The sequence below is a fragment of the Myotis myotis genome, unplaced genomic scaffold, assembly GCF_014108235.1.
Source record: "Myotis myotis isolate mMyoMyo1 unplaced genomic scaffold, mMyoMyo1.p scaffold_m19_p_2, whole genome shotgun sequence".
In the NCBI taxonomy this organism is placed as follows: domain Eukaryota; kingdom Metazoa; phylum Chordata; class Mammalia; order Chiroptera; family Vespertilionidae; genus Myotis; species Myotis myotis.
In genome coordinates this window covers 197,757,102-197,774,770 of record NW_023416324.1, presented here as the reverse complement: position 1 = coordinate 197,774,770, position 17,669 = coordinate 197,757,102, and the positions used below count along the sequence as shown (strand labels likewise).

Sequence of the window (17,669 nt, the reverse complement as noted above, 5' to 3'; positions counted from 1 at the left end):
TACCTTGGTTGCGGGCACATCCCCACTGGGGGGCGTGCAGGAGGCAGCTGATCTTTCTCATCAAAGTTTCTAACTCTCTATCCCTCTCCCTTCTTCTCTGTAAAAAAAAAAAAAAAAAAAAAAAAAAAAAATATATATATATATATATATATATATATATATATAAAAATAAAGAAAACAGTTAAGGACAGGATACTTCTCTCTAGGACAGTGGTTCTCAACCTGTGGGTCGCAACCCCTTTGGGGGTCGAACGACCCTTTCACAGGGGTCGCCTAAGACCATCGGAAAACACATATATAATTACATATTGTTTTTGTGATTAATCACTATGCTTTAATTATGTTCAATTTGTAACAATGAAATTGGGGGTCACCACAACATGAGGAACTGTATTAAAGGATCGCGGCATTAGGAAGGTTGAGAACCACTGCTCTAGAAAGTGTGACCAAAACTAGATGGGCTGGTTGGACAGAAGGGTGAGAAATAAAAGCAGTAGAAGTATAACATGTGGCTTGATTGACATCTGATATATAGGTAAACGGAATGCTAATTCTGTTTCTACTTCTCAGATCTCCTCCATACAATAAGACAATTCCCATCCGGTGAAACCATTGCATGCTTTGTAAATCCTACGTAAAACATCAGCTCACTTTATTGCTCATTTTTTCTAGAATAGTTTGTTCTCAGGTTAGATTTTTATTGCAAATCTAAGAAATTAACTTCAGGGTCAGTGTTGGTCTAAGTAAGTTACTGTTTTGGAATTGTTCATCCTGTCCATCTGCCACTTTGCAAAAATAACAAACAAAAACAAAACAGCATTTACCCTGTTGGCATCACCCTTACCAGCGGGTGTTCTCCTGGGCGAGAGGAGCCGTCAGACCTGCCTTTGCCAGCCCCTTCTTGACTCACGCCTTCACTATGGTCCATGGCGTCATTCCCAGTGACGCCGGCTCCAGCCCAGGCCGCCGCCCCTCGCTCGCACACTTGCACACCTGCCTGTCATCACTCATTTTCAACACTGCCTCATAAGCCGCTGCATGGTTTGGACTTGACTGAGCTCTTTCTTTCTTACTCCCTCCCTTGGCCTTACTCTGTTTCTTTCTTCTGCTGGCGGTCCCCTGTCATTTCTCTAGCTCTCCTTATGGGCCACAACAAAGACATGCAGGTACTGCTGGCAGCCTTAACAATTTCGTTTGTCTGCCCTACTTGTTTTATTTCTGTTTTGAGAGAGGACTTTGAAACCTATTTTAGTTTTTATTTAAAATGAAGATTTAGGCCTTGGCCGGGTCACTCAGTTGGTTAGAGTGTCATCCCGATCTGCCAAGGTTGTGGGTTTGAGCCCTGATCAGGGCACATACAAGAATCAACCAATGAATGCATAAATAAGTGGAACAACAAATTGATGTTTCTCTTGCTTCCTTCCTCTTTCTCTAAAAATCTATAAAAAAAATAAATATGAGAATATTCCATAAAAATTTTAAAAAAATGAAAATTATGCTTTGAAACCAAGGCATGTTCATTATAGAAAAATCAAAAAGTATCAATAGAAAGAGATAACAAAATAAAAATTAGTTGACGTTTTGTATATAAGATTCAGACCATTTTTTATAAAGGTAAAATTGAATTTTTTCTTTTGAGCAAAACTATCAATAATAAAATAATATTGTCTTGTTACCCATATTTTCCCTTTAACAGTGTTCTAAATATCTTTTTTTGCGTCATTAAACCTGCTGTTTTGTAACCCATTATTTTTCTCGTAACAATGATGTGAATGACTTTCTGCATCATTAAACTTTCTTCCACAACAGCCTTTTGAATGGCCTATATTGTGTTTCATCAGATAGGTGGATGTTTGATTTTTTTAACCACTTCCCCATTGTTAGTCATTAGTTTCTGATTTTTCAATTTAAAAATTCAAAATTTGAAGCTGATTAAGTTCTTTAAAATAATTAATTTTGAATTACAGAAGTAATACAAATACATTGTCCTCATTACAAAATTAAGCATAACAGTTCAGACCGAAGTCTGCTTTGATTTTATCACCATTCCCAACCCCCTCCATTGTTAGTCTTGGTCTGCTCCTCAGTATTTTATTAAATATTCCACTTTGTAAACCTGTTCATCTTTTATTAAATAATTTTGTAAATTGCCCTTTACCCCTAACATCATTTTCCCTTTCATCCTTTCTACTTCTGTGTCATTAGCTTTTCATGTGTGTTTTTTTAGCGTCATTTTCTCCTCTTAACTGTTGATAGATGAAGAACTTCATCTCTTGCTCACCTGGAGAATAGAGAATGAATACATCTGGGTCTAGGCTCAGTGCCCACAGGGGAATGGAGGCTAGCTCGTAAGAGCCACAAGTCAAAGGAAAGCATTCCTTAACTGGGAGAAATGTCAGGATTAAGTAACATGTGAAATCACCAGGCCACCCCACTGACAACTTAGCTTTCACTGCAGCAGAAGCTAGGAATCCAGTGAAAGATGAGGTTTCTGGGGCATCCAGTGGGAGGATCTTAGTTTAGGGCAGTGGTCGCCTAAGACCATCAGAAAACACATATATAATTACATATTGTTTTTTGATTAGTCACTATGCTTTAATTATGTTCAATTTGTAACAATGAAAATACATCCTGCATATCAGATATTTACATTACGATTCATAACAGTAGCAAAATTACAGTTATGAAGTAGCAATGAAAATAATTTTGTGGTTGGGAGCCACCACAACATGAGGAACTGTATTAAAGGGTCGCGGCATTAGGAAGGTTGAGAACCACTGGTTTAGGGGGAAGAGTAGCTGCAGATCCCAATTCCGAGAATGTTCAGAAGTGTTCAAGAAGGCAGTGTGCTGCCCGGGTTAAGAGCTCAGCCTTTGAAGGCAACCAGGCAGGCCTGGGGTTGAATCCCAGCCTTGCCCCTTATCTAGGGCCAGTGACTTAACTTTTCTGATGCTAGTATCTTCCTTGCAGGGTTGTCATAAGGTTTAGAAGTGTTATAGGGAGTGCCTTCTGTGTCCCCACATGTTGCCAATAGAAGTGGAATTCTTGTGATGTCACAAGGAAAGGAATTTCCTGAGACTCACACAGGAGAATGAGTTATAGTTATTTGCATGGAATTAAACCCTTGTCTTTTCAAGGTACCATTTCCCTCTGTCCTGCCATGGAAAAAGTCCAATCTTGTCTTCAGCAGAGCTAGAATTAAGACACTGTCCAGAGTCTCTGCTCCATATTTAAGCACAGTCCATTCCAGTATTTGGCTAGCTTAGCTTGTGTTCCCAGCTGCAATCCCTTGCGTGTGGGTCCACGTGGCCATGGGCCAAGGGTCTGCTAAGGCCACATGGCAAGCTAGTGCCTGGGTGAGTGTGGGTCACAGAGCAAGGGAGTGCAAGAGCAAGCGAGAGAGAGGATTCTTTGTCTAGGGCTTATGTATTCCCAAATATTTGTGGGTTGGCATTGGGGTCCACCCTCCTAGCCAATGATCTTTGTTCCCAGGCTAGACTGACAGGAAAGCACCTCCCCAATGTCACCCCAACATCACTGTGCGTACACCCACCTTCCTCTTTATTGGACCCCTTCCCCCAGTGATTTGTAGGTAATGGAACAGAGGTGTCCTTGGGAGTGTGAAGTTGCAGCTCCCTGGTGAAGCTGCCCAGATGACCATGCTTTAATATCTGGCCTTCTCTCTGCTCTCTTTCTGTTTTTAATATTAGCTGGCTAATTATGATGATGGCAGAAGTTACAAGATTCTGGTGCATGGCAAGCATTTGATATAAAGGTAGTTTGAGAAATGAAAAAAGGAGCAACTAGAGCTCTGAATCAGGATTTGGCTTGATATGGGTAGCTAGTTAACCAGGCTGGCTGCAATGAAGTGATGCACACTTATCTCCTAAATCGTACAGAGCGCAGCAGTTTATTTTTGTACATTTAATTACCTGTCTGTTTGTGGTTTGTACTCTCAGCCTCATATCTGCATTGAAATAATTTGAGTTCATTCAAGAATCTTGGCTTTGTCTATAAAGGGTGACTCAGGCCACAGAGGACAAATGCCTCAAGCCCTGGCCTGCCTTACTGAGTTTGCTGTCATTTTAGTAGACCTGAGGTTCTCTGGAGGCAGTGTGGAGAGAACTGAGAGGCTTGCTGTTTCTTGAGAACCAAGAATTTTGGTGAGGTCTATAGAATTTGGGTGAGGACTATAGAATTTTGGAGAGGACTATAGAATTTGGGTGAGGACTATAGAATTTGGGTGAGGACTGTAGAATTAAGGTCAACAATAGTAGATCAGAGAGCAGATTCTTTTTTTGAACAAATGAGTTAGGAGGTCCCTGGCATGTTACTTGCTATATTTTCAAACTAAGCATATGATTTTATTAAATGGGTCATTGTCTTCTCTCTACCTCCCTGAAATTATAATGCCCTCTGACCTCATTTATCTGATTTTTGGTTATTTAGGTCTATGGCCCTTTGAGATGAATGTTGTGTAGCAGCTCTTAGCTTAGGTAGAGTGATAGCTCAGGACCTTTCTCCGTGGATAACGTGGGGCTGGAGAGAGCCTTAAGGGGGCTGTCTATGGACATGATCTCTGGACTCTGGCAGATTTTTCGGTTTAGGAACTTCAGACACACTCTCAAAGAGATGCTGTTCCCATGCTATTTACCATGAAAGAACTGTAGCTCATTTGTAATTCAGGGGCTATTTGGGTTGTGTTCATTTTGTAGAAAAGACCTGAGAGAGATTGTGTCCTGTGGTTTAATTCTACTTTGCAATTCATTCCCTTCCCACATGAGCTTTTAAGAACAGAAGCTGGTGAATAGGGAATCACCAAGAGGCAGGAATAACCAGCTGATTTTCAGCAAGTGGGGCAACTCTGGCCAAGTATAAAGGTCTCAACTCAGATGGGTATCCAACCTACATTCGTGTTTTATGGAGCCCGACTGATCTTGGATCATAAATTTCTGGTTTAATTGTTCACTGTCCATCTCTGAGCCTTTTTGGTCCGTCCGTCTTTTGCGACCCTTCCATCCGGTTTCCCTAGCTGGTGGGGGGAAATAGGAGGAATGTGCACTCATCTTATCTACAAATAGTATCAAGTCTTGGGGGGCCCGAGAACATATTCCTATTTACCCCATAGAAATGGTGATCTGGTTGACCAAGAGACGGATTGCTAATCTTGGCTCCTGCACAGAATCTGCTCTGTCCTGGACACAGGCTCAGTATGTACAAATGGCAACTTTGGGGCTCTATTTGGGCCGTAGAGAACTTGGCTCATAACCTGTTCCAGTGAGTGGAGTGAAAGGCCAAGGGATATTGCACAAAGGTTATGGATTTCCTGCCACCGTTCTGTGAAGTCGCCTGTAACTGGTTGAGGGCAGGATGGAATCTCTGCTTAAAGCCTCCCTGTTCCTTCCTAGGAGAGTCATCTGTGTGTGTCAGACTTGCAAATTGTCAAGAATACTGGCATGAGTTCTAAATGGAGCATCAAATAATTAACTTTGGGGTCTATACTTTAGGGAGTTTGCTCTTTTCTAAATTTCAGTATTTTGGGTCTAACTAGACATGCATGAAGTATCTTGTACTGTTTTTTTGTGTTTTTTTTTGTTTGTTTGTTTGTTTAGTTTCAGCTAATTGTTCATTTCCTTCTCATTTGGACGTGGAATATGTATCTGTTACAAAGTTCATGGGTGAAGAATTTCAATACCAATTACAGCAGTAAAAATCTACGAATTTAAAACTATTGCAACATTACTGAGTTCTCTGAGTTTGTTATCTGGTTAAGCCTCATACCATATTCATATTTGTTAACTTAGGTCAGAATTGTGGTTTTGGGCTATAAAATTCTGTTGCATTATTTGAATTCCACTTAAAGTGTTGAAGATACTGACCTGCATTCATACTTTCTCCTTAGAGTCTAGAACAGTGATGGCGAACCTATGACATGCGTGTCAGAGGTGACACACGAACTCATTTTTTTGGTTGATTTTTCTTTGTTAAATGGCATTTAAATATATAAAATAAATATCAAAAGTATAAATCTTTGTTTTACTATGGCTGCAAATATCAAAAAATTTCTGTATGTGACACGGCACCAGAGTTAAGTTAGGGTTTTTCACAATGCTGACACGCCGAGCTCAAAAGGTTCGCCATCACTGGTCTAGAACCTGCCATGGCAAGAATGGAACAGTCTTGTGAATTGCTTAGATGACACAAACTCAAGAACCCCAAATTGAATACAATTGTTACTGTTTCATTAAACTATTTTCACAATTCTCCTTATTGATTACATAGTTGAATAAAAATTTAAACCAGGCCAAGACAGTGAGGAATAAGTAAGTCCCAGGGAGGTCAGAAGAGACCTTTAAAGGAAGTGTTGCTTTGACTAAGTGTTCCATTTGTACTCAGCCAGAGCTACCAACATGAAACAGTATTTTTTAAATAAAAAAGGAGCCTGTACAATTTAAATTTTTCATTTTAGATAGCAAAGTAGCAGTTTTAGAAAGCTTGTATATATTTTTTTTCTTTTCTGCATGTGGAAACAAGGGGAACAGTAGAAGAAATGTGATAAACATAATATTTTAGATTATTTTAGCAAAAGTGTACAAGCTGCAAAAAGCATATAAACTTTAAACTATAGATATAAATATATCTTTTACCAGATTTATTTTTCTAAGCACACCCCCCCCCCCCCCCCCCAAAAAAAAAAAAAAAGGTCTGGGCCTACCAGTGATTTTACCTAAGTTCACCGACAAGGTCACTGTTTTTGAGTTAGATAATGTCCAGAGGTATTGACTATTAAAAACTTGCCACGCATTCTTTCTTCTTTTTTCCTGCTTGATATTTGCCCCTATTTTTCATTCTCCTCTAATTTTCTCTTCTCTTCCTTCTGCCAGCTGTTGTGGGGCCCTCTTTCTATATCCCTCTCTCCCCCTCTTTCTCTGGTTTCATTTCTCCAACCTCCTCAGTCTCTGAAATCACCTTGCCTGCTCTCAACCTCCACCTGCAGGCACCTGTTCTCAGGTATTACTTAACTTAGGGTTCCATGTGGAAGGAGGGCTCAGGTGGCCAAAATGCTCCTTCTTGCTCTGGAGGAAGAAGCTGTCCCGCCTGCCTGTGCGCGTCCGAAGGGGCTGAGGCAGGACAGCCCCAGAGCAGTGGTGTGGCTGCCTGCCCGGAGGAACTGGTTTGCCATAATTCCCCAGAGCAAACTTTCGGGCTCCTCACATGGGTCACACCTCAGTTTTCTTATGACCTAATATTGCTTCCTGGAACCTTGTTTTTCTCTCTGTTGCAGTAGTCTTGTACAGGTTGCTGGTTTGTAACTGATGACTTTTAGGTTAAAGGAATATTTCACCATTTAAAACTACCTTCTCTTCCCCCTCACAAAGCAACGACTAGTACTTTAGCTGGGGAATCTGTTTTATTTTTATGATCAGATGAAGTACTCTTAATCCCTCAGTTAAACTAGGTGGCCTCTGTCTAGTTCTCTAAGCCCACACGTTTCATTCTCTTCCCCTTAAGATTTCCGGGTCTGTGAACTCATCAGTCCTTTTGGATGAAGATGTGAGTGGCCTGGAAATTCTTGCTGATGACCTCACCTGCAGAGATTGTGGGCATGGAGCCTGGATATTCATCTGCCAGGACTCCGTGTCAGGCAGGAAATCCTGTGAAATTCTTGTTCAGGGTTAACCAAATGGGAGAGGCTCTGAACAGTTTCATTCTGGCCATCTCCTCCCTTATTAAAGTGTCTGACGGAGCCTTTTTAGGCATGAATTCTTGCTGATACGCTGACCCAGGATCAGGATGGTGGATGCAGTAAAACATATGGAGACTTGGTACAGAGACCTGGCATTAGAAGGGGTCTTGCCCAACCCTAGAAAAAGAGGGTGGGGGATGGGGGTCCCTACCCCCCATGATATCATGATTAAGAGCATGAGCCCGGGAGTTGGACAGGCATGGATGCAGATTCTGGCTTTGTTCCCTACTTAGCTTGTGATCTTGAGTCCCCAGCCTCAGTTGTTATCCTCATCTGTGAAATGGGGATAAGAATAGTATCAACTTTCTAGAGTTTTTATGCGGGTTCGGTGGGAAAACAGGTGTAAAATGTTTAGCACGTTTCCTGGCATACGGTAAATGTTCAGTAAATGGTTGCTCATTTTAATATTGATTTGGGACTCTATTTTCATACTGCTTTCCAACTTTTTCCAAACATTAAATGAAAGACAGTAACATGTGGTTGTCTTGGTTTCCATGACAACACAATGTAGAGAACTGTGTGCACAGCCGTCTTCACACTACGATATGCATCACACCCTGGAGTTCATGGACACTGTGCGAGGTGGACAGGAATCATTCGAAGGCTACTGTTTTCCAGATCCTCAACTTCTAGTTCTTCTCCTTTCTAAAACGGAGGCTGCATCTGCAGTTAAGGGTTACCCAGGCCTTTTTTCCAGCCTCTCCTTTCACACTTGCCCTTTTGCCGTTTTACCACAGCAAGGCATCCCTCTTGCCCATCTCAACTCTTAATACCGTGTGGCCCCAAGGTGGCAGACCCCGGGGGCGTAAAATGAAAGGGGGTCAGTGTGAAACATCTTCAGTGCAGCCTCCTTTCATTAAGCCACCATAAGCCCCTCCATCTTTCTAAGAGTTGCATCCTCAGTAACATGTTACTCCTCAGGCTTAGTGCATTAAAATTGGAAGTAATTATGTTGTTTTGATCATATGCTATTAATATTTGTGGTGGTTATATAATCCACAACAATCTCTTTTATACTCAAAGCTAAATGGTTACAGGGAATTTTAGAAAATTATGTTTAAAGTTACATTTTTGTTTTCAAGTGTACTAGCGTGACTAATAAGATACCCAATCACATAGAATTACTATGTTACATTAGGAAATTTTGGGGGGGAAATTGATATAGAAGTGTGATTTCAGGGAGAAAGAAGATGATTGTAAAATCTCCAAGGGAAGCTTATTTACTTTTACATGGATGATGGTGGATATCAGATCGTTATGGCTTTTATATTCCATTGAATACATTTAAAAGACCATAGTGGCATTGAAAGTGTCTAGGTTGACAATTAGCAGGAAAATACATCTTTAAAATTCTTTAATTTAGGATGAAAATATGAGACGTGAACTTAAAAATAGGTCTAGCTCAGCAGGTGTGGCTCAGGATCCAAGAATTCGCCAGTTCAATTCCTGATCAGGGCACATGCCCAGGTTGCAGGCTTGATCCCCAGCCCCAGTAGGGGCCATGCAGGAGACAACTGACCGATGAATGTTCCTTTCTGATCAGTGTTTCTATCTCTCCATCCCTCTCCCTTCCTTTCTCTCTAAAAATTAATAAAAATATATTTTAAAAATATGTTTTTTAATTTAATTTAATTTTGTTGTTTTCCATCACTGTTTATCCTCCATACCTTCTTCCACCTCCACCCACCCCCTCACCCCCTGCAATTTGAGGAGGTATGAGACTCCAAAAATTCACATGTACTGAATTCAACATTTTGCATACATTTCTCTTAATTCATTTTTGAAAGGCATAAAGTTATGCGTTACATAAAACAATTATTAAAGTGAATGAACTCAAAACTCTTTTTCCCCCCCACCAGGTGAAAAGAAATGGATTATCTCAGACAGTTAGCCAGGAGGAAAGAAAGAGACAAGAGGTATGTTTTCTACCAGCAGATGCTTTAGAGCAGGGGTGGGGAACGTCTGGCCTGTGAGCCGTATAAGGCCTGCAAAACCATTTGGTCTGGCCCTGCCAAGGCATTAGGGGTGACTTAATTAAATACTTGACCACATATAGTGGGCTGCTTTTTAAGTTGGTAATTTTGCATGGCTTGTGAATGATGTTATCAACATTCAAATGGCCCTTGGCAGAAAAAAGGTTCCCCACCCCTGCTTTAGAGCTCTGAAGCGTGCGTGTGCTTCCATCTACTGTGTGCACTTGCTCAAGTGCTTTCCTTAGCAAATGCATGAAATGAATACAGGTATGGAAGGAATAAAATTACAGAAGACGTATGTGGTCATTGTCAAGTACAACTGCATATAAGCTCCCAGGAAAGAATGTTTTAAAATATCCTGACGTTAGCTTAAAAACAGGGCACCTAGTCCAGGTATTTAAACTGGAATGAAAAAGGACGTTAGTAAAAAAAACTGGTGAAATCTGAATAAAGTATGTACGTTTGTTTGTAGACTAAATGTAATGTACCCTGGTTATGTGATGTACCCTGGCTAGGGGAAGCTGGGTGAAGGAAACACAGGAACTCCGAGCCCCCTTTTTGATATTTCTGTAAATCTAAAATTATACCAAAATAAAACTTTACTTAATAAAAGTAAAACATAACAATAGGGTTTCACAACTTGAAGTTTAAATAACTGCAGTTTAAGAAAATTGCTTGTTGTGATAATACTGTGAAGGTCTCAAAAGCATTTTCCATCTGTCTTAGGCATATTACTAAGGATTTCTATGTTTATGCATATACATGCATATGAATTTATCTTACAAAGGTCATGTTGTATCCTTATTTCATTGGCACGGAGTAAAACAACAATATAAGGACACATTATATTGCCATTTTTTAAAGTTATGACATTGATATAACCATCACTGAGAATTAAATTTTATTTATAATTTTTTTCTTCATTTTTTTAAAAGTAAAGAAAATAAAACTTTCAATAAAGTAGACGTCCTATATTCTTATTCTCAGTCTTCTACCCTTATTCTCAACCCCAGAGGCACCTATAATTATGAATTAATGTATAACTGTCCAATCAGTATTTTTAAATGTATTCTATAGATTTATATACATGTACTGGTGTGTGTGTGTGTGTGTGTGTGTGTTAAAACATAGATAAATGATATGATTCTGAACATACTTTTGGTTACTTTTTACATTCAACATTGTTTTTGAGATTTATCCATGTTAACGCGTATTAATCTAGATCACTCATTCAGACCACCTTTTTCTCTTTTTTTGTTAATCCTCACCTGAGGATATTTTTCCATTGATTTTTTTTTTTAGAGAGAGTGGAAGGAAGAGGGAGAGACAGAGAGAAACATCCATGTGCGAGAGACACATCGATTGGTTGCCTCCTGCATGCCCCCCGGCCAGGTCCAGGGAACCTGCAACCAAGGTACGTGCCCTTTACTGGAACCGAAACCAGGACCCTTCAGTCCGAGGGCCAATACTCTATCCACTGAGCCAAACCGGCTAGGGCAGACCACCTTTATTAAAAAAATATTTTTTTTTATTTCAGAGAGGCGGGGAGTTGGAGAGAGATGTAGAAACATCAGTGGTGAGAGAGAATCATTGATCAGCTGCCTCCTGAATGCCCTGCACTGGGCAACCAAGCTTATGTGCGCTGACTGGAATCAAACCATGACCTCCTGGTTCATAGGTCGATGCTCAACCACTGAGTTACGCCAGCCGGGCAGTACCACCTTTTTAAAATCTGTTTTCCAAATGATGGACCGTAGGTGACATGTTTTTTCCTTTATTATTAGCATTGTGGTATAAACAATGCCTCTTTCCCTGTGGACAAATTCAAGAGCTTCTCCAGAGTCCTAATTCCATTTGAACATTTCTGTTCTTTTAATCCTTTTCTATTTGAAGCTATTCTGTTTTCCTTATATTTTGAAAATATTTATTCAGATTTGCGATATAAAAAAAGTTGTGACAGCAGCAACTCTACCTTTATGGTTTCTTTCTATTCCGTGTAGCTATTTTTAGCAGGGGTAACCTGATTTGCCATTAGTAGTTAATGGCTCTGTTGCAGGTGTTATCACAATTACATTAACCCTATTACATGCAAGTACCACTTATTCATCTTTTCCTATGATCTATTCTGTATAGTTTATTAAATCTTTTTATTCAAATCTTCATGTTTTGAATTTTATTATAAAAGTCCTTAATTTTTAAAATATTATAAGTCATTCCAATGTGCCATATCCATCAACAACCTGAAATCCCTTAGTTTTGGCTAGGAAGTGACAATTTTCTTTAGTTGGCATTGCACTTCCTGGAGATAATCATATTGATGGACTGATAACTGTGTTACAGAATTACATAAGAAACAGGCTCAGTGAGACGCCTAATGGGCTTACTCTTTACTCTTTAGAATGTTCTTTCACTTAAATCCCTGAGCACAACCAAGGCTAGAGCAGCACTTTGAAGTAAGACTTCCCTAAAAGCTTATGGATGCTGAAAAGAGAGATGCATATTGAGATTGGCACCACTAATGTGACTTGCAAATATGGCCCACCCACCAGTAGCCGGGCCTCTACCTGCCTAGCCTGCCCTGCTCCCACCCAGCCTTAGCAGCAGCACAAGGAGTCCTGGGAAGAATCTTCTGAGCAAGGGTTTGCAGGGAGGAGCCCTGGAGGGCAGGGTGATGATGGCAGTGTTACTAGGGAGGTCTCCAGGAAGGACGTGACTCTCAGGATGTCCACCATCCCTCCCTGAGGAGGAATTTCCCCTGTGTTGCCATTCTTGGAGGACCTGAAGTTGACTTTGTTAAGGGGCTAGATGAATTCCTTACCCAAGGCATTGATGTCCATCCACCTATGAGGGTTGGCATTTCATCATGAATGAAAATGCTTATCAGGAAAATCACTGAGTGCCTGACACCAAGAGTTTCTGCAGAGGGTCCTTCGCTCCTTCTTGAGACACTGACAAGAGCAGAGGTGGTGGCTTGTTGAACAGACAGGAATTGCTTTCAATGTGTATGAGTTGATATGAAAGAATTCCTGAAGCGGTTAAGAGCCTTTTGAGGGTAGGTACAGTCATGCTCTCTTAGCACACCCAGAATGTTTGCTGTTATTGACTGCAGATGATTCAGATGAAAACATAGGTAGAGAAAGGGCCCACAGAGACAGAGCAAAGGACTATATTTGTGAAAATTTTCCTCTGAATCCTAAGTGATGTCTGTAAATCCTTATTGTCCCAGAGCAACATGCTTTGAAAGCAGGGCTATGGGAGATGACCCCAAAGATTAATTAGTGTCACACTGAGATTTTATCACATGCCCTAGCTTCCTAATATAGATCCTACCCCGTGGCAAAGTACAACCTCAGGATGCAATCTCAAGTTTTCCAAGTGATGATTTCATTGTTTCATATTTACACTATGGGCAGTGACTCTTTCTCTCAAGATTTGGGTATAAGAGCCTTATATAAAGACAGTAGTTTGGTGATACAGTTTTCTTTATTTTATTTTTTTTTGTCAATATGCTTTTATTGTGTGTATGTTTTTAGAGAGAGAGAGAGAAACATCAATGAGAGAGAAACTGGGGATGAGCCCCCAATGCAGACATGTGCACTGACCGGGAATCAAACCGGTGACCTCCTGGTGCATGGGTCGATACTCAACCACCAGCCACACTGGCCAGGTAGAATACAGTTTTCTTCATGCTTATCTTTTTGTACTTTTCAAGATATTATATTCACCCGTATACTATCAGCAGAATTATGGGAGTTATATTTAGTTCTTCAGTTACTAGAATTAATAATATATTTCTTTTTCCTCCTTACCAGGCTATCTTTGAAGTTATATCCTCTGAACATTCATATTTACTCAGCTTGGAGATCTTGATACGAATGTTTAAAAATTCTAAAGAACTGAGTGATACAATGACCAAAACAGAGAGTCACCATCTTTTCTCCAATATTACAGATGTCTGTGAGGCAAGCAAAAAGTAAGTTCCCTTTTATTTGCCTTGGGTCATGCCAAGACATTACTTCCTAACAGACACCTGTGTTATCTCAAAAGGAAGGCATTTGTGGACATGAAATCTCTCATTTACTCAATTGGCTTTTATCTTTATTCTTTGAAATAAATGTAAAGATATGTTTCAGGTTGTTGACATATAGACGGATGCTAAGTGTGTAATTAATTGTCACAGCGGAGTGTGTTATCTAAGGTCTCTTCATTCCTTCTCTTCCCTCATTCTCCTCACTCTTCATTTTCAATTATGCCAATGATAGAACAGCACTTAGTTGGGAAAGAAAAGAGTAACTAACAATCATGCCAAGCAAATACAAAAGTGATTTTGCTTACATTTTCATGTTCTTATATTTGTTCATATATTATTATTTTTTTCACATAAACATTATTTTTGAAATGCATTTATAAGGCCCATAATGATTTCTATAGGTTTTTCCATATTTAGCATTTCATAAGCGCTGCTGGAGGAGTTTTCAGTATCATGTTTAATGAGTGCAGGAACTCGGTATACCAGCATTGAGCTTTTATGTGCTTCATAGCAAACTACACAGCCTGCGCTGCAGGCACGCACCAGAAGTGCACTGAAGCGAACCATATGAAGCTGCTGTTTATGGACTGAATATCGGCAATTTTATGTGGTTGGGTCCAAGTTGGATTCACTGTACAACTAATAAAGCTTAAGCTTTAAGCCTTCTTACTTACAAGGGTACCTTTTATTTATTTATTTATTTTATTTTATTTTTTTTTAAGTTTTTTTTTTTTAATATATTTTATTGATTTTTTACAGAGAGGAAGGGAGAGGGATAGAGAGCCAGAAACAGCGATGAGAGAGAAACATCGATCAGCTGCCTTCTGCACGCCCCCCACTGGGTACATGCCCTTGACCGGAATCGAACCTGGGACCCTTTAGTCCGCAGGCCTACGCTCTATCCACTGAGCCAAACCGGTTCTGGCAGGGTACCTTTTAAGTAGTTGCTTTGTGCCTAATTTTTTTTGTAAATAGAGGACCTACAAGTTGGACAGTCTTTAGGATGGACAAAAACTGGTGCTTCCCTGGTGTGAATATTCCGTGTGAATCCGAACATTGTTCTTCTTTCATTTCGGGGAGGAGCCAAGCAGTCACAATAGCGTGTTCACGTATGTCTGCTGGCTCCGTCACTGTATGCATGGTGCACTTCTCTTTCGAGCTACAAGGTTGAACATCCATGCTAAACAGATCAGCACGTGGGCAGATCACTGAGCTCTCCAAAGGTTTCATGATAGTGGCACAGCTGCAGAGGCCAGATTCTGGCACCAGAAAAGATCCTGGCAACCTTGTTATTGACATGGGTACTTAAAATACACATTCGGAGGATCTGCTGGCCTGAGGGACAGTGTGCCTGTGGTGGGGGGTGGTGGTGCTGGGAAATCCTCTTTCAGAAGCTTTTTCTGTTGCTTGTGGTCCACCCATTGGTGCTTTTGGTACCAGTCTTGCCAGTTTTTTAAAAAAATATTTTTATTGATTTGAGAGAGAGAGAGAGAGAGAAAGAGAGAGAGAGAGAGAAATATCAATGTGCGAGAGTAGCATCAATCAGCTGCCTCCGGAATGCCCCCCACTAGGGATTGAGCCCGTAACCTGGCATGTGCCCCGACCAAGAATCGAACCAGTGACCTTGTGCATGGGACCAACTGAGCCACACCAGCCAGGGCTGTCTTGCCAGTTTGGGTAAGAGAAATGAAGCTTTCTTTTCTCCCTTCAGTGAAGATATCTTTTCTCCCTTACATGGTGTGTCCCTCTTCCAAAGGTATTTAGATTTCAAAGTGAGTCTCTTTCGTTATAACTTGTACTTCAGTGGAAGGAAAACAAAGCTCCAAATTAGCTACGTCACTCTGAAGAATTATTACTGTTTTGATAACTGTAAATTACAAGTCATGATTTTAAAATAGAAATGTTTTCCGAAAACCCCCATGGCATGTTTTTACTCCAGTGTGGAATTGTGCTTTGAATCATGTGGCCATTGGTCAGCTTCTCGCAGTGTCTTAATGACTCCAGAGAAAGCTTTTAGTAGATTCTGGTTGTTCAGTAACAACAGTTCGTTTGAGCTGAGGATGCTTCCTTAAGTCTTTGGGCCTCGACAGTACTGCCTGTGTGTCGGCATGGTTCAGAAGGAGCTGGGGTTCCAGCAGTCACTTCTTTCCGTGATTAGTTAACCTCGATCAGGTTGCTACTTCTCCAGATTATTTTTTTAAAATATATTTTTGTTCCTTTTTTAGAGGAAGGGAGAGGGATAGAGAGATGGAAACATGGATGAGAGAGAAACATCAATCGACTGCCTCCTGTACGCCCACCATTGGGGTCCGGGCCCTCAACCCAGGCATGTGCCCTGACTGGGAATCAAACCGTGACCTCATGGTTCATGGGCCGGTGCTTAACCACTGAGCAACACTGTCTGGGCCAGATCATTTCTTATCTATAAAAAGGGTATAAAAATATTCACCATTGGTTAACCCTGAAGTAAGTCATTCATTTAAATTAATAGATTTAAATTTTATTTTAATCATTTATAAAATTTAAATATTTTATGCTTTTGTTAAGCAAATTTTCATTTCTATGGTAGCTTATAGGAAGTGGCTATTCTGGACCATATTTTCTTTTTAATTAAAAGCAAAACTCAGAAACTTTTCATTCTCCATTAAAAATAAATAAATAAATATCCTTTTCTTTACGTTTTTGTTTTGTTTTTTACTTGAAATGTAATGTTGTAATTTGGATAGCTGCCTGTGTGATATTTTCTGTTGTATTTTAACTAGATTCTGCTTCTTCATATAATCTTATGTCTGCTTTATAATAACATAGTGCGCACGTTTATTTAATTCAGTTTGAAAAACCCATTTACGTATCTGAAACACTCAGATACAGCCTTTTAAAAATTTAAAGTGCTCGGAGTGTTGGCAAAGCCCATTTATTATGTAATGCCTATTTGTTGAATTTCCAGCGTTCGGTCTCCAAGAATGACTCTCAAGTGATAACTATTTAATGTGCTGCCCACGACAGAGTTTCCAGTCCTAAGAAAATGTCAAACAGAATCTTGAGTAAAACAAATGGTCGGTGTCTGGATTGGATATTACTGATTAAGTACGGCCTGCTAAGTGCTATGTGACTTTCACCTAATGAGAAATGGTAGCTCTAGGTGCTAGGATATGTTGTGTAGGTTGAGGTCAGAACATGCTCAACTTTCAGCTTAACAGTTGTGGCATCTGGTCCCCTTTATGGTAGTTCAGACTCTTTACTGCCCATAAATAACACCAAGAAGCCCTTTTACGGGAGATGACAGGGACAAGATAATTCTGATTCTGGTTGTGTGTGTGTATGTGTGTGTGTGTGAGTGTGTGACAGGTCCATACTAAATTCTTTTTTTTTATAAAGAATTACTCCTTTCAGTGAACACTATGGGACCTCCTATTCTGCAAGGTGCCCGGGTTCTAGAGCATATTAGCTGATGGCATCTGCCCAGTGGCTGTTGGGCCACAGGGGGACATTCCCAGCGTGTGAGCAGAGGCATCCCACTGCAGGGCACATCTCCCGAAATCGGCAGGTCCGTTGGGTCAGGCTGGAGGTTTTGGGCTTAATGGCGGGTGGGCATCAGAGCTGAGGAAGGTGAAGGCCTCCGTGTGCCCTGCTGAGGCTGTGTGGCAACATTGCGGCCTTAAATAGGGGACTGAGGTGGTGGCCTGGAAGGTAACTGTAAAATCTAAGGCGTTAGAGAGGATCTGAAGATGGTGAAAGATCACAGGCCTTTCCAGGAACACAGCCAGAGATGATGGGAACCTGATAGGGAGTTGGAAGGAAAGGACTTGAGGGATGTTTAGAACATAGAATCTTGAGGCCGTGATGAGAAACGGGGAGGAGTTTTGTCTGCCTGCCAGGTTTCTGCCTTGCTGACTGTGGATGGAGGTTGTATTGGCCA

The 17,669-nt window shown here is 40.6% G+C and overlaps 1 protein-coding gene across 7 annotated transcripts in view; it reads left to right on the top strand.

Moving 5' to 3' along the window:
- ARHGEF26 (Rho guanine nucleotide exchange factor 26) overlaps window positions 1-17,669 on the top strand; it is a 112,128-nt gene that overhangs the window by 18,497 nt on the left and 75,962 nt on the right. For all 7 annotated transcript variants that reach the window (XR_004973964.1, XM_036348804.1, XM_036348802.1 and 4 more), the window contains exons 4-5: window positions 9,607-9,663; window positions 13,533-13,693. Coding sequence is in view for 6 of the 7 variants with exons in the window: in XM_036348804.1 (XP_036204697.1) it covers window positions 9,607-9,663; window positions 13,533-13,693 (218 nt within the window). In the remaining variant the exon portion in view is untranslated. The remainder of the gene's footprint in view (window positions 1-9,606; window positions 9,664-13,532; window positions 13,694-17,669) is intronic.